The sequence below is a fragment of the Oryx dammah genome, unplaced genomic scaffold (genome assembly GCF_014754425.2).
Source record: "Oryx dammah isolate SB20612 unplaced genomic scaffold, SCBI_Odam_1.1 HiC_scaffold_4, whole genome shotgun sequence".
NCBI lineage: Eukaryota > Metazoa > Chordata > Mammalia > Artiodactyla > Bovidae > Oryx > Oryx dammah.
Genome location: NW_024070188.1, coordinates 36,715,111 through 36,735,981, shown reverse-complemented (window position 1 = coordinate 36,735,981; position 20,871 = coordinate 36,715,111). Strand labels below are relative to the sequence as shown.

General features: G+C 33.5%; 1 protein-coding gene across 1 annotated transcript in view; it reads right to left on the bottom strand.

Moving 5' to 3' along the window:
* The window catches only part of ASCC3 (activating signal cointegrator 1 complex subunit 3), a 339,817-nt gene that overhangs the window by 103,695 nt on the left and 215,251 nt on the right, over window positions 1-20,871 (bottom strand). Inside the window, exons 19-30 of the mRNA XM_040239121.1 lie at window positions 19,293-19,379; window positions 18,287-18,463; window positions 14,930-15,155; window positions 13,188-13,342; window positions 9,971-10,069; window positions 8,865-9,033; window positions 6,482-6,702; window positions 4,553-4,638; window positions 2,940-3,106; window positions 2,684-2,829; window positions 2,443-2,563; window positions 132-274 (exon numbers count right to left, since the gene is read on the bottom strand). Coding sequence (XP_040095055.1) covers window positions 132-274; window positions 2,443-2,563; window positions 2,684-2,829; window positions 2,940-3,106; window positions 4,553-4,638; window positions 6,482-6,702; window positions 8,865-9,033; window positions 9,971-10,069; window positions 13,188-13,342; window positions 14,930-15,155; window positions 18,287-18,463; window positions 19,293-19,379 — 1,797 coding nt within the window. The remainder of the gene's footprint in view (window positions 1-131; window positions 275-2,442; window positions 2,564-2,683; window positions 2,830-2,939; window positions 3,107-4,552; window positions 4,639-6,481; window positions 6,703-8,864; window positions 9,034-9,970; window positions 10,070-13,187; window positions 13,343-14,929; window positions 15,156-18,286; window positions 18,464-19,292; window positions 19,380-20,871) is intronic.

The window sequence follows — 20,871 nt, the reverse complement described above, 5'->3', positions numbered from 1 at the left end:
TGAATTAAAAACAACAGCAATGGTAATAAATAGATTAAAAATAAACATAATTATATATGTAATTCCCATTATACTACAATACACACTAATTTGACAGGAATAAGAAGCAGAATTAAAATAATGTTGCTTACCTCTCTTTCATCCATATTCAACCACTGCTTTGGATCTTCTTCGGTAGCTAGAAACGCTATCAATTCCAAAGCAGTAAGACGAGTTTGACGTCTTGATGAGACAAATATCAAAACAGGTTTGGCTGGAGAATGGCTTCTAATTGCTGTTGAAAAATTGTAGAAAATAAAATAGTAAGCCACTTAAACCAGAATCTGAATTTCATTAGGATATCAAATAAATGCATGAAAACTAAGGATATAAATGATTTAACTGAATTCTTAATTTGGTCATGAAATTCTGACATTATACTAGAGAAATGATAGGAAAGGAAAGGTAGCTGTCTCTACTTAGGGGAATTTTCTGCCCAAGACAGGGAAGACTGAACCATCTTGACTCCTGGTTCAGTTCTGACCTGCCAAGGAAGGAGACTTAAAAGCTGAGACTCTCCATAAACAACTGTATATGGATGCAACTGTACAGGGATACTAGATCTTAGGTTGGGTTTTCTATTTTTGAGTTGTGTTTCTGCTTGGCCAAGCAATGATATTGCAGGGTTAGTTGGTCCTGGGGTCTGGAGAGAGAATCAAGACCTGAGGCAGGGGTGGGGTTGAAGGAAAGCCACAAAAAATTCCTTTTATTTTTGTCCTGTCACCAGTAGATAGAAAAATTAAGTGAGTTTGTATCAATAAATTAATCAGATATGTCAGAAAAATGTTTTCCCCAAAACATAAGCGTAAGGTTTAAAGTGGGAAGATAAGAGAATGCAGAAGAAAGCTGAAGAAAATGCCATACTTGAATCCATGTCTGAGTGACGGCACATAGGGAGTAGAAACACAGAAGATGAGTAGTTTGAAAACTGGGTAAAAAGACTGAAAAAATATTACTTAAATAGCCACACAAATCATTTGACTTAACTGGAATTGAAGTTTCTTTGCTACGCATAGGTTCCAAAATACTGGTAAGATGGCACAAGGAGAATTTATACTTATGTGTACATAGGTCTCTTTAATCAGAGATATTAGAAATTTTTATACTAAAAAGTACAACTTCCTTGTAATTTCTTGTTTGAAATGTGAGCTGCAGAATTTCTTTTTATGGGCTAAAAGAACAAGGTTCATAAATGGAAATGTTGACATGACCTTGGCTATATTTATACCTAAGAGTGAGAAATAAAGCTATCACAAAATCATAAATGTAAATTCAAAGAAATGTAGTGATCCACTACAGGTATAATAAAGAGTTTACAAGGATAGCTGCTGTACTTATGCAATATTTAGAGAAGTGTAGGTATAGTTAATTTACTATTGATTTACATAATATAAAATGCTTCATTTCAATCACTGGTTTGGGATCAGTCATTCCTTAAATGGAACCAATCTATCAAACATACTATGAAAAATTAACACATTCACAGTAGATCAGAATTTATAGAATGCAAATGGTAATACTTTGATAAATCATATTAGAGATACATTTAAAATACACATATTAGTACAATATTGGTATCATTAGTGCACATAATCATGAATGAATGAATCTGCCTCTTTTTTAAACTTCAAACATTTAATGGATTTTTGCTGCTGCAAGAACAGGTGTGGCTGAACAGTTCACGGCAGATTTATTGTTCATTAGTGATTTTGTACAATGCTTCTGTGGAGGTGTAAATAATCTGAACTGCCAAGATTGGTCTCTAGTTCACAATCAATACTTTGCTTCTGTCATAAGGCTAATTACAGCAGCTAAAAAGTCACCTCACAACTGTCACCTCACAATCAACAGCAGTTCACATTAGAGAATTTATTTTGGAGGTTATTTTTAATTGATATAATAAATATTCCTTATGCAGCCTAAACACGAAAACATGTTTCAATAAAACAGGAGTGTTATTCTTAAATCTTTCCTGCCTGCCTAATTTGTTAGAAAGGGAAAAACAAAAAATAAAACATAAACAGATACATAGCCAAAAAAAGTACTGAAATTTTTCAGATGATTTGATAAAAATTAATATTATGAGCCTAAAATAAATATTCTACTTGTCATTTACTCAAGTTACTATCATAATACCTTAATAAACTAATTTTAAGAATAATTTGATTTTTTTAGAGTACATACATTTATTCTACTATGAAGACATTTTCACTTATGAAATTAAACTTTCAATAGTCAGTTCAATATATATTAATATTCCTCAACAGTTAACGTAAGTAATTCTAGATATCTGTAGAAGTTGGAGCAGCACCACCCTTTCAAAGAAGCCCAGGACATTTAGAATGCATTTAAAGGCTACCATACAAAACGGTTGTTGTTCATCCCAGGAAATCTGAAGCTTACCCTGAAATGTAGGCTTATTCATACTAGCCATACGAGGACAGTAATGTTGACCTGGGAAACCCTGAATGTGAACTTCCAGTGGAACTGGGCGTACTGATGGTCGGAAGTTGAACAAGCCCATCTAGAGTAAAAATGAGAGAGAAACCATTTCCAGTTTTTATACTTTATAATATTCTAGTGCTTCCTTAATAAGGCCCTAACCCATACTATGAAATGTCTGGTTTACCAATCTTTCACATACCTGACGAATATTGAGCCAGTCAGCAAGGTCTCTGGCATTAGCTAATGCAGTAGATAGTCCAACTATCCTAACAGGCTTTTCTGTGTGGGATGAGATGAAATTCGTTCGAGATACAATGACTTCTAGAACAGGGCCTCTTTCTTCCCCTAAGAAAGAGGAATAATGGACGTTAATCATTTAACAAGTCCTGATGCTAGCTGCTGCAGGTGTGAGGAGTCCAAGTTTGTAAATTGGATTCAGATGCAGTGGTACCCACCGAGCAGATGGATCTCATCTATGATGAGAATGGTGACTTGCTTTACATAGTTCCTATTTTGCCAGCTTCGGCTGACTCCATCCCACTTCTCTGGTGTGGTCACAATAAGGTCAGCCTTGGCAATGGATTTCATATCAGGAGTTACATCTCCTGTCAGTTCAATAACTCTGGAGGAGAATAAAAATGATCCCTTAAAATTTCCAGGTAACACATGAGCTTAGAAAAGCAAAAATATGGCCTTCAAAATAAAATTTTATTATGCTTAAAACTAATTTATCTCCCTTTGACTTCTGAAATTTTCTGACTTGAGTCCAAAACAGATATTTCTTAATGATTCTATGATGATTTCCTCCCATAAAATGAAGAATATATAAAACCAAATCACTGAAATCTAACTTCTATGCAGATATGCAAGAGTATCAAACTTTGTTTTGATTATGTTTACAAAGTCTCTACCCTTTGTGATTTTACAGAGGTGAACTCACACCTCCTCCTTATGTTGGAATAAACACCTTTCTAATGAGGGAAAGTGTTAACTTATTAAGACAAAAGGAGGCATTCATTAAGAATATAGTTGTGTGTAAATTTTGTTTCTTTTCTTAGGTTGAAATTGTCTAGATATTATAGGCAAATTCAAATATATAAGGACACAAACAAGGTAAGTTGGGGCAAATATACTGTCTTCCCATTCTGAGAAGATCTCAGAATTATTGTGAGAAAGAAGGAAAATTGAAGGCTAACTCCAAATTTTAGGTAACCATGAAGTCATTTTTATATCTGTTTTGACATTCAAAAAACAGAAAAAAAAAAATCAAGATTAGTTCCCCCAAGGATAGCATTCCCAAAGCTTTATGTTCCTTTTATTATTTTTTTACATTTTATTTATTATTTTGAATAGGTAATATATTTGATGGTTCAAAGTATATATATATAGTAAATAGTCTCTGCAAAATGGATATTCTCATCACCTGATTCTCATTCTAAAACAAACACATAGTTATATTCTTCATCAAGGTTTAAAAACAAAAGGGGAATACTTAAAAACAGTTCTTTAAACAGTATCTTGAAGATCTATTTTTCAGTATATAGAATTCATTTTTTTTCATAGAGTAAGACAATATTTTGCATGGTGTGAATGTGTCATAGTATATTTAGTGATGCTCCAGCGGTCACTCAGGTTACATGCAATCTTACTATTAAAAAAATATTATAATAAGTAACCTTGTCAATAGTAAAAAAAATTTTTTTTAAGTCATGTTCTCCAATGATTTTTTCTTTTTTTGGTAAATTATTTACATGCAAAATGCCTTCTAAGCAGTTTTTGGAAGCTACTTTGAAGTGCGTGAAAGAAAAATAGAGACATATCTTATTTTTCTTTTGTTTTTGAATCTAAAGTTTTGAGAAAATTTTCTTGCCAAAGAAAAGTATAAGTAAATTAAGGGCTTTCATTTTTCAATCTTGAAACAAGTGAGAATATTGATAACATTTTAACTACAACACTTTTAAATAAAATGAAAATCATTTAAAAGCATTCAACAGTTTTAGGCAAATCTTTTATTTCTTGATCCTTTTCAATTATTTATCACATATCTTCTGAAAAAGTAAGAACTTACTTTTTACCAAGTTTTTCTTCTATTCTAACTTTCCAATCATCCATTCGTTCACGTACTAGGGCTTTTAAGGGTGCAATATATACTGCCTAAAATGGGGATGCAAAATGATCTCATGAAAACAGTGACATCATTTTCAAATACAGGTAAACTCAATAAAATTTATCAAAATATAAGTGTAGTTTTAATAATGTATCTTTTAATACTGAAAGACTTAAAATTTTAAATTAATGGGAAAATGTCATTAGCTTAAACTACATTTAGCCAAAGTAAGACATGAATGTAACAAATCATAAAAATACTGACATAGAAAATTTTAAATATTTTTTAAAAAGCACCATTGGTATTTTCTTTAGGTGGTTTATAATGAAATTATCATTAAAATTTTTTTAATTTTAATCAGAAGATAATTGCTTCCACCATACAACAACATAAATGAGTCATAAATATACATGTGTGCCCTCTCTCTTGAACCTCCTCACCACTCCCTTCTGCATCTCACCCCTCTTGGTTGTCACAGAATGAAATTATCTTTTAACACAATGTGAAAATTTTAAAAAAACTAGAAGATAATAAATTATATATGTTATAACTCTTTCATGAAAAAAGCTACTAATTTTGAAATTATACAGATAAATAATCTGGTTGTTTAAATTTTAATGCAGATTTTATGGAAGACGCCAATGCCAGTCATAGATTTTAGGTGTTCTACAATTTAAAAAACAAAAATAAATTAAAAAAAACAAACAAAAAACCCTGGTCTTTAACAATCTAAACTTTCATACAGATTACTTACTGGAAAAAAATTCTTTCCCCTATAAAATGTTTCAAATTTAGAACAGAGCTCTACTGGTTGTGTTAATTTGTCTCCTAATGGCTTCTATAGTAGCTCATCTGGTAAAGAATGCGCCTACAGTACAGGGGACCCCAGTTTGACTCCTGGGTTGGGAAGATCCCCTGGAGAAGGGATAGGCTATCCACTCTAGGATTCTTGAGCTTCTTGGTGGCTCAGATGGTAAAGAATCCACCTGCAATGTGGGAGACCTGGGTTTGATCCCTGGCTTGGGAAGATCCCTGGGGAAGGGAATGGCCACCCACTCCAGTATTCTTGGCCTGGAGAATTCCATGGACAGAAGAGCCAGGCAGGCTACAGTCTGGAGGGTCACAAAGAGTCAGACACAATTGAGTGACTTTCATTTTCACTTTTTTTTCACTTTCAATGGATCCATAGCCAAATAATAAACTTAAGAGTAGGAAAACATAAAGCTAAGCAGGGAAGGATAGCTACTAAGTGAAAATCATTGAAAAAGGAAGTTAAAACATTTCTAAAATCACAAATGATGAGGAAAAGAGCACATAATTCTAATCATAACAAATAAATTCACTTTTTTGGAAAAAAAGGTTTCTGAGAGGACTTTACATTTCAAGAAAGCTTAAAATCAACACTTATTTGACTCGACACATTATTTACATTAATAAGAGCATGGTCATTTGGAGAAATGTGGAATAAAAGCTGCCTTGGTATTTCCTGTGTATAATCAGCTGTATTTATTAAAGTATTAGCATTTCCTTCACAGCCAAAGGGTTTGATTATGATTAACGATTATGAATCATTATATTTCTTATAAGTATGGCTGTGAACTACATATCTTACAGTGAAATTTCCTATGAATTATAGATACTTTACAATGAGGAAAGGACATGTGAGCACCAATAAATACATTAGAAATCTAACTAAAGGACTCCAAAGTGTTAATATAAATTTTCTTGTGGCCATTTACTCATATATTGATCTGGGCCCCCCTGGAAAACTCACAAGAGAGTGGCAAATCTATTCAGTAAGTCCTGCCAGTATATTTAGAACTGGCTAATTTACAGATTATAAATTATGTTTTATAATTGAATGTAAATATGTGATTGTTTCCAACTGACCTTTGAAGCAGGGTACTTGTTGAAGACTCTGAAAATGGCTAATTCAGCTGCAACAGTCTTTCCTGATCCAGTGGGTGCTCCAAGTAAGACATTACAGTCTGTGTGATACAGCGTATGAAATATTTGTGTCTGCACAGGGTTAAAGTGGCTGAAGTTGTACAGTGCTTCATATGCTTCACAGCCCAAAGCTGTGATAGGTAAAGGCTGAAGATCCAGTAATTCTGAAAAGATTCAACAAGTACATACAAAACTGGAGAACATGCACGTTATAAAATACTGTCTTTTTGAAACAAATTATAATAATCCTTAATTCTTTAGAGGGAAAAAAGGATTAACCAATTCTTATATATATTTACAGATCTTCCTCCCCTCCCCATTACCATGATTATGATATTGACATACATATTAAACACTTTTCTGGCAGAGCTCCCTCTAAGACAGAGCTATGATCTTCCAATCAGGAAAGAGATTTGAATGAGTGGTATATGGAAATATACATGTTTTAGAAGAAAACTAAATCTACACCAACCTGTAGAAGAAGGAAAACCACTTGCAAACTAGTAGTAGAACAGTTACTAAGAACAAATAACTTTTCATTTGTTAGATAATTGACAAAACAGTGGTTGAATGCACTGTTGTTCTAGACAATGCAAACTAACATGAACTTAAAATAGGAAAATAAAATAAATAAAATAAAATAAGAAGAAACTTGGGTGGGAGTTTTAAATCAGAGCTTGACTGGGTAAATAAGAACTGTGCTGAGAAAACATGGAAAGAAACTAGATTTAACTGTAAATCATCATGTAGACTAGAAGTCCAGGAGATTAGAAAATCAAAATGATTTTGAGAAATAAAGTTATACCTAGATACCCTTGAACTTGACAGTCATTTCATTTTCCTATAATCCAGAAAGGTATCAGTTAGCTAATTTCAGGATTATTCCATGAAGTATGACTCTACTTATTTGAAGTGAGTAAGAAGGGAAAAAAAAATCAAGAAGGGAACATGGTGGTCTGTATCTTGAGTTGGATCTTCACAGTACAGCTTCAAAGTTGAAAGTATGGAGAGTTCTCGTCTCAAAAAATGTATTTAAAAGTAAAAAGCTAATTTTTAAAATATTATCACTGCCCCACTGCTCTACTCTATTACATAGGTAATTGATTGAGAACTAACTGTCTGTTTCTTATACCAGATTACAATCACTGATATGTTTTGAAGCACTGAAAATCAAGAAGAAAGGAATTCTTAACTTGTAATGCCAATCAAAGCATAGACATATTCTTAAAAACCACTAAAAAAATAAACATTTCAGCATTTACTGACAATGTTAAATTAAGGTGTTTTACTTCTGTGAAATATGAAGATTTTTCCTAGCTGATTCAAGCTCAGTGGAATGCCTGTATATACACTTGGATCCACACAGAACTAGAAATCATTGAGGTTGCATCACATATTTTTTCATATCAATTGATATGTCATGGTGGTACATTTGTTGCATTTAAAAATGTCAGAAAAATCAGCTAATTACATAAATAAGGTAATACATGCTTATCCACTCAACAAAGAAGGGGTTAAATGAGAATTAAAATGTAGCATCAACACATGTTAAAATCAGGTACTGCAAGCATAGAGACCTAGTAGTGAGGTTGGTAGTGTATGTTTAAAACACCCACAAAAGAGAAACAGACTCAGAGACACAGAGAACAGACTTGTGGTTGCCAAGGGGAAGGAAGAGAAGGAGAGGGATGGAGAGTTTGGGGTTGGTAGATTCAAATTATTACAGTTAGTAGGGATAAACAACAAGGTCCTAATGTATACCACAGGGAACTAGGCTTAATATCCTGTGATAAACCACACTGGAAAAAATATGAAAAGTGTAGATATGTATATGTAACTGAGTCACTGTGCCACACCGCAGAGACTGACACAACACTGTCAATCAACTACATTTTAATCAAAAAATAAAGCACCAGACATTTTTAAGTATTTTATTTTGAGATTCTATGTATCACAAAGCTTATTTGATGAAAGAAAATCAGAAAAGTCTTCTTCAATGAATAGATCAATAGATATTGCAGTTTATTTTTTGAGAAATCATGATTATAGAGATGAAGGTACAGTAATACAGCAACAGTAAGTGTCATTCTTGTTAACTGAACTAGGCTTAGTTTAATGTATTTGGAACTCAAATTAAAAAAAACAAATTAAGGCCTCCATTAGGGTCTACATTTGATTTTGAAAAGTCTCTTCTCAAACTATACTGATAAATAAGATGGGTTTTTATTTAGATTCAGACAATTTTAAGGCATAGATACTTTTCAACATGAACTAAAAACAACAATTTTGGAAAATCAATGATTCAAGTTACTATTCCACATGTTACCTGTATGGGGAGGATGTCTCTCTGGTAGAATCAGATGTTGAAAGTTGATAATACATACAGCCTCAGCGCCTAACCATCGATCAGACACTGCTCGGATGTAGTATTGGGAAGGCAAAGGCTCAAAAATAGGGATTGTAAATACCAGCAGTTGAGCTTCTTTACTAATGACCTAATGTGAAATAAAGTATAGAATGAATATGGTTATTCTAGTAGCATAGAGGCCTTATTATTCTCTTGTAAAAACAATGGTTTGAAACAGCAATATGTACTAAAGAGAAAGAAAATATCTTGGATTTCTAAATAGAGATATTCAGATACTTCAGAAACTTGTAGGTGGTAATCTTCTGAGGAGATCTGACATTATAAAAGGAAAAACATATGCCCAACTTATAATATTTACATATGCATATCATCATGTATTATCAAGTAACCAATTTAACTCATTATCATAATTTCCCTAACTTCATTCATTCAAGTACTTAACTTCATAATGTTTACCAAATTATTCATTTAAATTTAAAGAAAATCTTTCACTACCATAAGTGGAATAATAGAACACTTGGCATAAATAAAAGAATCATGAACACAAAGGAAATGAAAATAAAATATTGCTATAAAATTCTATAGATGTCCACTCAGGACTAAAGCTTGTTTTTCTTTGATAAAAAGAGAAATTAGGAATGAAGCATCCTAGTGAATTCTATCAAACTGAGTCTTTCTCTTGGAATTTTAAAAAAGAATGTCTATAATGTATTCAGTAGTCTTAATACTGTACCTATGTAACACCTGAAGTTATTTTTTATTCATTTTTTAAAATTTTATTTATTCCACCCATTTGACACATTCCACCCCTCTGGAATCTAGGGCCTTAAACCATTAGAAAGATTACAATTCGATTTCTCAAATGAAAATCATATTGAATATATGAATATTATAACATTTAATCACTATTCTCTTTTCAAACCAAACAGAAACACAAAACATAATAAATAAAGCTTCAATGGCATTATGAAATTATAGAGAAATAGGTAAAAACAGAAATTAGTTTATATTTTCTTTTCAATGACAGCAACAAAATAAGGATAGAGTCACACAGACGTATTTACCTGTTTTTTTAGAACTAGGAAATACTCTGAATGATAAATATGATCATTTGTAGGATCTTCTACCCAAATCCACCACGGTTCTCCTACTGTCCCATGGACCTAGAAGGAAAACAGTATCCTAATACTATATATTTTAATTCAAGTAAGGGATTCTATTGTTAGCATTCCCAGAACCCATTCCTTTCTCTCTTTTTAACAGATGTATTGATATGGAATTTACTTAAAAAAATTTACTCAAAGTATACAGTTCAATAGTTTAAATACTTTTACAAAGTTTTGTGACCATCTTTATAATCTAATTTTAGGACATTTTCATCATCCCCTAAAGAACCTTGTACCCTAACTATCTTTCCATCATATCAACCTCCAACTCTTGACAACCAGTCTATTTTCTTTCTCTATAGATTTGCCTGTTTTTGACATTTCACATAAACGGAATCATATGCGACTGGTTTCTTTCACTTGCCATAATATTTTCATTCATGTCATAGCCTGCATCAGTCCTACATACCTTCTTACGAACAGGTAATATTCCATTGGATAGATATATTGTGTCTTGTGTACTCATTTCTCTCTGTTTTTATTCCTAACAAAAGCCTAGACTTGTTCAGTATGTTCATCTCTTTTTCTCTCTCATGTAACACTGAAGGTTACCCCACCTCCAAGAATAATTTTGGTTAGCATACGCGAATCAGCTTATAGTATCCCCCTCCCAAGAGCGTGTGGCAAGGGACAGGCACATGGCCAGTACTGGCCCAATCAGGCTGAAGAAAAGGTGCATGCTCTGGGCTGCTGAAGCAGGGAGTATTTTTTCCCTCTGTTAACTGTGAACAAGGAAGCATGAATACATTTGAGAAGTAGCCAAAAATATCAGCAGAGAAAAGAAAGAGATGGAGAGATCCTGTGTCTGGAAAAGTATTATTAAACAGAAGACTCAGTCATCTTTAGGGCCTATTCTACCCTTGGACCTATCATTTTGTAAGAGGATATATCTTCTTTGGGCTTCTCTGGTGGCTTAAGTGGTAAAGAATCTGACTGCATTGCAGGAGCTGCAGGTGACTCAGGTTCAGTCCCTGGGTCAGGAAGATCCTCTGGAGGAGGGCATGACAACCCACTCCAGTATTCATGCCTAGAGAAGCCGTGGACAGAGGAGCCTGTGGGCTACATACAGTCCATGGAGTTGCAAAGAGCTGGACATGACTGAAGCGACTTAGCACACACACATATCTTCTTTTCCTTAAGTCAGTTTGAGACTACTCATATTTGCTATTCTTACAGGCAACAGTATTCTAACTGATAAATGCACCTATGAAAATAATTTAAGTACTCCATTCTGCTAATGCGTTGTGGGAGATTTATTATGTATCTTAAGAGAAGAAAATAGGGTAAAAAAATCTAAAACTTCTATGTATTTCAATATATAAAAACTAGAGTTTGTGGCTAATGGTTCCACAAGGAGATCCAACCAGTCCATTCTGAAGATCAGCCCTGGGATTTCTTTGGAAGGAATGATGCTAAAGCTGAAACTCCAGTACTTTGGCCACCTCATGCGAAGAGCTGACTCATTGGAAAAGACTCTGATGCTGGGAGGGATCGGGGGCAGGAGGAGAAGGGGACGACCGAGGATGAGATGGCTGGACGGCATCACTGACTCAATGGACGTGAGTCTGAGTGAACTCCAGGAGTTGGTGATGGACAGGGAGGGCTTGCGTGCTGCAATTTATGGGGTCGCAAAGAGTCGGACACAACTGAGTGACTGAATTGAACTGAACTGAACTGAATCTTATATTTTATATAGATTTTATATTTATAAAAATATTAAGTATAATTTTCTTTCATCTTGTCCTCACAGAAATTCTGTGAGAAAGATTATTATTATTATAATACATGTTTACAGATGAGGAAACTGAAAGAATGAATGGTCAGGACACTTTAAGGCCAATGGTTGATTTCAGTTAGGACTATGGTTGGGTATAGTAAAATGCATTCACTTTAAAGAGGTACTAATGTCACACAGATGATGACATCATGACAAATATTGTAAATATGCAGACAATATTTACTTACACTTAACTAGAACCTTATAAAGTAGGCACTGCTATACTACATTTACTGATTTTCATTCCCCACCGGCCTCTTGCAAGAAAGGACTGACACTTGCTTATCTGTACCTATAATCTCTTTTCTACTGTACTCTTTGCATAGTGACTGGTGCAAAGATAGACCTTAAGAGTTACTGAGGGTTTCCCTGGTGGCTCAGTGGTAAAAGAATCTGCCTGCAATGCAGGAGACCTGGGTTCAATCCCTGGATCAGGAAGATCTCCTGGAGAATGAAATAGCAATCCACTCCAGTATTCTTGCCTGGAGAAGTCCACAGACAGAGGAGCCTGGCAGGCTACAGTCCATGGAGTTGCGAAGAGTTGGACATGACTGAGCAGCTAACACACAAAGAATTACTGACTGAATAAGAGGATCCAGAGTGGATTTTCAATGTGTGTATGTGTGTGTATGTATATATACATACACACACAGTAACAGGTAAGTTTTAGAAGAAAGTACAGAAGTAGAGGTAAAAACAGAAATAGGAAAGGGATGGAAGCCAAAGAAGGACATTTGCAAGAAGGACAATGTATAGCTCTTAATGTTCATGGAAATAAAGAAGACAACTAAGGAAAGGCTATTTATTATGGCAATCAGTCTTCGGCGATCACTGAAGTAGTCGTCTCAGTGGGAATCAGATGACCAGGAGGTAAATGTAGATTACTGCTTCTACAAGTCTAATAGTGAAGAAGCGAATGATAGTTTCAGAAACATCAGGATTTTCAGAGGCCTCTTTTAGCATGAAGAATCTGGAATTTTAAGTACGTTAAAATGACAGAGTACATAGAGCTAGAAAAAAAATGAAAGAGGATAGAATTAAGCAAAGTCGCTATGGAGTTGAAACCACTATACCACTGTTTCATGTGAAATTTTAGGTTTCCTACAATTCTCTGACGGTGTCTCATTGGTTGACATATTATTCATCTATTATACCACATGCTTACCTTGAGGATGAGAGTAAATACTACTAAAATGTTTTAAATGATTCTTCAATGTATATACTCTTTTTAAAGGATTTTCTATATGCCTTGAGGACAGATGTAGGGAGGTGTAGTTGAACCTGGAGTACAGACATTTTTCCTTAATGTAGGTAGATTTAGGTGTTTTCCATGTCTACCTGATCATTCCAAGAGAAGTCAGGAGAGATGCTAAGCGTCACTCGGAGGACAGTCCGTGTGATGGGCTGAATGGATGCTTCCATCGTTACAGAAGGAATCTGATGAACACATTGTTTGACCTTGAGCCCAATATTCACATGATGCAGAATGTGACCTGCAGGGAAAACATCAGTTAGAAGAAATGTGTCCAGACAGGAAAAAAGCAATAAAATCTGACTTGTAAATGGGATTTCAGAGAAGGTGATTTTATTGCTTGTTTTATGATTTGCTATGTAGAATGGTTGACATTCTTGACCTGGCATGTTTGAATATTTTTTAATAGTTAACTTGAATTAGCAATTCATAGCTCTGAAAACTAGTATCAGGGTTTTTTCTTTTTTCAGCTATTAATAGGGTTCTTAAAATTACTGAAACTTGATAGTTTTTAAACTACTATAAACGGTTCTACTTTTTTCCTAGTCAGTTTAAGACACATTATAGAAATATTTAGTATTTTGTGAAAACAGTCAGTAATTTATTCAAGGCCTATTTCAGAACTCTATAACCATGATGGAAAATGCTTTAGTAATCAAACACAATGAACTTATATGCCTATTTCCAGGAAACACAGATAAAATATAAAATATGGCCAATCTAGCACAAAATTAACCACTTATATATACATATTTTAAATGTTGAGATCCTGAAATACAGATATGCATGAAAGCACCAGGGTGGCGTTGGGGGGATCACAAACAGACGTGACTGCCTGGAAACATTTTCCTACTCTAATTCAAGCAACTAAGTGGAAATAGGTTATGTTCTTAATAGGATCAGTATTTCTTATGTGTCCTGGTGGTTCATAATATAATGTTTTAAAAGCACATTTATAAGTAAACCAAAATTTTTTATGTACACTAAAGTTTGAAACTAAAGTGATTCCTCTTATTTTAATAAAATATTTACATTAGAAAATGTGAGTAATCCCAACTTTCTAGTTCATATTTTCAATTTCTATTTTTATTGATACCTCCCTTTTTTCATTCCATCTTAGAAGTATTCTTATTACACAGGGGAAATAACTATCCCAGCCTCTCCTCATATCTATGGACCTTTTGCCAAACCCCTCTTCTCCTCAGCCTGCCTCCCTTCATGCGTAAAGCTTATTCTATTCAGAATCTGAAACATTACCTAACCCACGTTTGTTCAACAGAATGTTAAGGCTCATGGCAAGATATGCAGGGATAATTTTTCAGTATTATGTGAAAAGCATAGAAGACCAAATACTATTTACACACTGATACCAACAGTATTTAAAGATCTATACATATATAATGACAAGGCTCATTTAGAATCTGAAGAATTGTACAGTGTATTGTTGACACACTGTTTTTGTTGAAATACTGCTGATACACATAACAAAAGGCAATGAAATGAATTAAATATTAAGAAATAATTTGAGAATAAATGTCATTAACTAATTCTCATTATTTGTAGCTAACATTGTATCTGTAAAATAATCAAGGGTATGACAACCTAAACTCCATTTTAACTAGTAATTTCATTGAGTAACTACATAAAATTTAAAGATTTAACTTCACAAATTTAAATTTTGCTTGAGCTTAGATCAATTAAAAAACAAATAAAATGGTAAAAGTTTATCTTTAGTAAAATGAAAATTCATAATGCTTTTTGTAACATTAAGCAAAATATTTTAATTGCATGTAACAGTTACATTAAAACATTTTTGCTTCCTTCTTACCTATTTCATCTTTCCTCATATCTTTCAGTTTATCCACAGTAAGATTTTTTTCTTCTAATCTTGTTAGAATGTGTGGTGGTAAGACTGAAAATTGTCTCAAAGGGCTAGTCCAACCCCAGAGCCTCTTGTCAATGACTTTACTAAGATTCAGGAGCCTGTAGGTCATGGCAGGCCAACGTTTCCTCAAAGCAATTTCAAAAAGAGCACGGACAATTCTAGCTGCATTCTGAAGAATGAAATGGGGGATTGGTGGTTAGGTCCAATGTCATTTTTAATTTATCAATGAAATTATTATTCAGACTCAGTTTAAAAAGTATGTCAAACTGCATCCTTTAATTGTGGGCAACATCTATCCTCATATACCTCTAATTATCTTTATTACTTTTACACGAGAATAATCGATCCTCTTATGTGGATGTTTTTCTGGTTAATTCTCCAAGAATAGCTTTATTTCCAAGTTCTTAGGAAGTTCCACATCACATCTCCCTAAACAGGAATGAAGTAGATGAGACAAAAGGCATGCAAAATATTTAGGAGGTTATTGAAACCATTTAGAATCTAAGAGACAGCAGTGGATGTCCTTGGGTATATAGTGTAATGATCAAATTTATAAAGCTATGTGGAGAAATGCAGAAGATTTGGGATCCAGTCAGAGAGAAAAATTAGTGACAAAAGAACAACAAAAAATATTGATGAGTGCAACTACCCATATTAATGGCTTCCTAACAAACCAATGTGTTCATTGCTTTATATGTATTATCTCATTTAATTTTTATGACAAATGCATTTGACTGGTCTTGATATTATGATTTTATAGATGAAGATGCTAAAGTAGAGTGATTTTAATAATTTGGAAAGTTGGTGTCAGAGTATCTTCTGAAAGCTAGATCTAAACATTAACAAAGTTAACACCAAGATTCTAAATTCAGTGATCTGAGGAAAACTTCATTCACAGACATACAGAAAGACACAATGATTGAGGCCCTTTTTCACATAGTTTTCATTTGTTTTGCTTCCTTCTATTATTAACTTTCAGATCATTTTATGGAAGATTATTTTAAAAATCATGAACTCAGAGACATCTATAATATCTAATAACATGTGAATCTGAAAATGAGGAATATTAAATCTGGTCAAAATTGTAAAAATATATTAAAAATAGTGAGATTTTAAATAGCAAAATGGCAAACATGATATGGCTTGAAATTATGAGTTGAAAAATAATTATAAGAGTTAAGGGCTTTGGTTTTACATTTTATATAAAAAGTATTATTCATCTTTTGATAAATTCGACTATTTGTTTCAGTATTAGAAATTTAAAAACAAATGGTATTTAGAAGTATGTTAGGCTATCTCTAATATCGTTCAAAAATGAAAGGATGGCTCTCATTAGGCATTAAAATGATAAATAAATTGAACATTTTTATTATTATAGCTATCAAGTAGGTATTCCTACAGCATGCCCAGATGCTCTTCTAAAAACTGTCAGGCTAATTTTTTCAACTGTGTTTGAAAATGCGTTTTAATATTTCAGAGCCTATGGTTGTTCCCTAAAAGCTAAAAGAAACGGAAAGAGAAATTCTGTGTAACATAATACAAATAGGACATTTTAATCTGGAATGATACAAATTGGGTGGGAACAATGATCAAAATCTCTAACATGCAGAAGATACAGGCTCCTTTATAACACCATAGAATAAAAAAACTAAGGATTTATTTTAAGGGCTGAGAGAAAGCTTCAGGAGTACAGAAGAAAGTACCATTTTACAGATCTCACAGTGCTTGCAGAACTAGTAATGGCTTAAACTTCAAACAAACAAACAAAAAACCCCCAAACTCAACAAAATTTCTTTAACGAGGTCAAGAATGATAAAGCAATAGGAGCTATTTAAGAAGAACCAGGGATGCCTTGAGATACATCCTCAACCTTCTGAGACTGACTTTCTGGATACCAATCATGAGGAAACCATGAGTTTTATATTGTAAAGCAATTTGTAAATCAGTCTCTGATAATATCTTCATAATCTTGAATCAGGCAGAAATGTGGTCAGATTATCCATCCAGAATGCACTAAAACTTTGCCTTTTCATTAAATCATTAAATATTTCAATACAAAATCATTAGATATATAAAATGACAATATATTATCTTTCAGAAAAACAGGTAAAACAAAAGACTTTAAAAACAATGATTCCTTCTAGAGCTTTAGGCTTTCAAGAATACATACATTTTTCCATGGCAGAAACATATGAGTTGCAAAATGAAAAAAAGATGTTTTCACCACATCCATATTTACTTTATATTTGAAGTCATCATCTAGTTTCTTGGTTACTTCGATTAAATTACTGCATTTCATTCAAATTGTTTGCTAATGTATCTTGGTTTACGTTTGTAAATATTTCATGTTTACAGTTATTTCAAAGCACTCTGCTGTATACATAGTTATTAACAGTAACTGATTTAACACAAATGCACTTTTTCTATATTAAGTCTTTGAACAAAATTACACAAGAAACCACATAATGCAATATTTCTTATTTAAAGGATGATTAACATTTTATTCTGCTTAACCTACAAGAGGCATTACTCAATAATGAAAAAAGTATTTTTGATAAATAGTAAATATTTCTCCCTAGAAGGAAAACCTCTCATCTGAAAGGTATATATTGCCACACACACACACACACACACACACACACACACACAAAGCTACTTTATATATTGCATGAGGTCTTAAATATAAAAACATAAATATTACAACATTTTATACTATGATAATTCTAAAAACTAAATATTTAATGAGCTGCAATTTATGGATTAATTTTCTTTCAGCCCTCAATTTATAAGTATCAGCTTAGTAGGGAAGATTACTTTTTTAAATGATAAATGATATATCATACTGAATATATGATATGAGGTACATTTATTAAACTCTGTCTAATGGTTAAAAACAATTGTTTGTATTTCTAACTTTTGAAAAAAGCTACAAAGTTTCCATAATGTTTTCTTTTTGCTTGAAATATTTTTGTACTATTGCTCTAAGTAAAAGAAATGAACTTGACCATTTAAAACAGAAAAATAATCAGATACTGATATTTTTACATGCTAAAATATAAACAAAAGCAACATCAAAAAAAAAAAAAAAAGCCAAAATAACCACCAAATCTAACCTCTGTTCCTGATCTAATAGCATAAAATGGAATAAAAGACATACAAATTAAACAGAACCGGTTCTAAGATAAAATGCTGATTTGACAGCATGTCAATCATGAAGCAATACATTATAGCATGAATTAATTCCTTGAATCTCTAAAAGTAATCAAGGAAGAGAAAACAGAAAGGGAGCGACATTTTTACCTGTGCAACGTATGCAGAATCTGATATGAGGGAGAAACTGTCCACCTCCCCTCGGCTGATGTAAGTTTGAAGTAGGATGTTTATTTTCCCGTAACTGTTCTCTACACCTCCAGGAGCTGAGAGTTCACAGAAATTGCTTAATAAGGCATCTAACTCCTCTATTTCCTCTTCTCTGACCTGGAAGAATCATGATTTTATAGAATTATCTGGGCTGACTTATTCAAAATTTTTACACTGAAATTAAACCATACTACATGTGTTCTAAAAGTTTCCATGTTATTACTCAACATTTTTCTTTTGTGTACTAAAATAAAAGCAATTTTTTCATAGGCAACTAATAAAATACAATGAAAAACTACCTTGAGGCTGATACAACTACATTTTATTATTCATCACTAATATTAAAATTGCCATTGACATATAAAAATTTGATATGCCACAAAAATTAAATCTTCTGACCTCACCATCCTTCTATTGATGAGATTTCATTTTTTATTTGACCAGAGTAAAACCTCTGCCCAAATGGATTACGGCAAACTTGAATTATCTTCAAATGCATTCATTACAGTCATATATTTTTATATGGTATAACACATTCATAGCTTAAAAGTGTGAAGTACTATGATTCAAAGCATTAAAGTTTTCACTGTTAATAGATTAAATTACAATATGAGTACAGAAATATTCATATCTAAGCCTGAATCGTGCATGTCCTTTATATTTTCTTCAGTGAACCTTACACTGCAAATAAACCAAAATCTACACACTGAATTCTACGATAGTTTCATTACTGTAAAACCTACTTAAATTGTATTTGATTTGCAGTAGAGAGCAAAGAATGGTGTCAGGTATGAAATACTATCAAAATCTATAACACTGGACATTGGTACTCAAAATGTGAAGTGTCATATAGTTTATAGTGTATCAGGAATAACAATTATTTGTAAACGTTTATAAATGCACATATATGATAAATGCACTTAATTCAAGCTTTAAGTAATCTTACCTTGATTTGATCAAATTCTTCAGCTTTGGAGACTATAGCAAAAATATCACTTTCTGTTTTGTGAGCATCAAAGAGTTCATTGAAGGTCTACCAAAGTAAGTGTTACATTTGATTAAAATAGAAGGCGTAGTAAAATATTTTACATTCAAAACCTGATTATAAATCACACATTCTAAAAGAACATCTGAGCCCTAGAATATGCAGAGTTACAATGCTTGTAGCATACTGCTCCAAATCAAAATTGTAAACAATTATTAAAGTCACCAAAGACTAAAAAGAATATTTAGCTGGAGAAGATCTTTAGAAGAAAAAAAAAATCAATAAAACCAGTTAATGAGGCCTACATTAGATATTTAAAACAATGTTCAGCATAGCATTCTGGTTTTGGCTCATTTTCGGCATGGGCATATGGAAATCTATACCATTCTCTGACTTTAAGCTGATCATATATCACATAAAATAGATGGAGGGATAACTAAAAAATATGTAACCTGAAGATTCTGGCAAAGATATCATAATATTGCTAGTAAGGGCATACAGAAATTCAGAAAATCATAAAGAAAAAGATCAGAATAAAAACACAGTTGAACAAAGGATAGAGTTCCTGAAAGAGAGCTGCAAACAGGCTTAAGATGTAGTTTGCCAGCAACACACTACCAGGTGGACAAATGGACAAACAAGTGGACCTGAGCAGGTGATGAAAGCTGTAGAGAGCTGGGGGAAATGCTGTGGGTTCAGGAATTAAGAGATCACAGTTGAGAGATAATATATGTTAAAAGACTTTGAAGAAACCTAAAGTGCTATATGGGGCTTCCCTGGCGGGTCAGACAAGAAAGAATCTGGCTGGAATGTAGGAGTCTCAGGTTCGATTTCCGCGTTGGGAAGATCCCCTGGAGAAGGGAATGGTAAACAACTCCAGCATTCTTGCCTGGAAAACCCATGGACAGAAGAGCCTGGAAGGCAACAGTCCATGGGATTGCATAAAGTCGGACATGACTGAGTGACTCACACTTTCAAAGTGATATATGGGACTTCCCAGGTGGTGCAATGGTAATGAATCCACCTGTGAATGCAGGAGCTGCTCCTTCAGTCCCTAGGTTGGGAAGATCCCCTAGAGAAGGTGATGCAAGCCACTCCAGTATTTTAACATGGAAAATCCAATGGACAGAGGAGCCTGGTGGGCTACAGTCCACTGGGTCACAACGAGTCAGACATGACTGAATGATTGAGCGCACACACACACACACACACACACACACCACACACACACACACACACACACACAAAGTGCTGTAGAAACACAAGATATAAATGTGGCAAGGGAGGAAAAGCTATTAAGCACACGAAAATGTTTTATGAAACATGTTATATACATAAGCAGATGTTCAGTTCAGTTCAGTTCAGTTGCTCAGTTATGTCCGACTCTTTGGAACCCCATGAATCGCAGCACGCCAGGCCTCCCTGTCCATCACCAACTCCTGGAGTTCACTCAGACTCATGTCCATCGAGTCCGTGATGCCATCCAGCCATCTCATCCTCGGTCGTCCCCTTCTCCTCCTGCCCCCAATTCCTCCCAGCA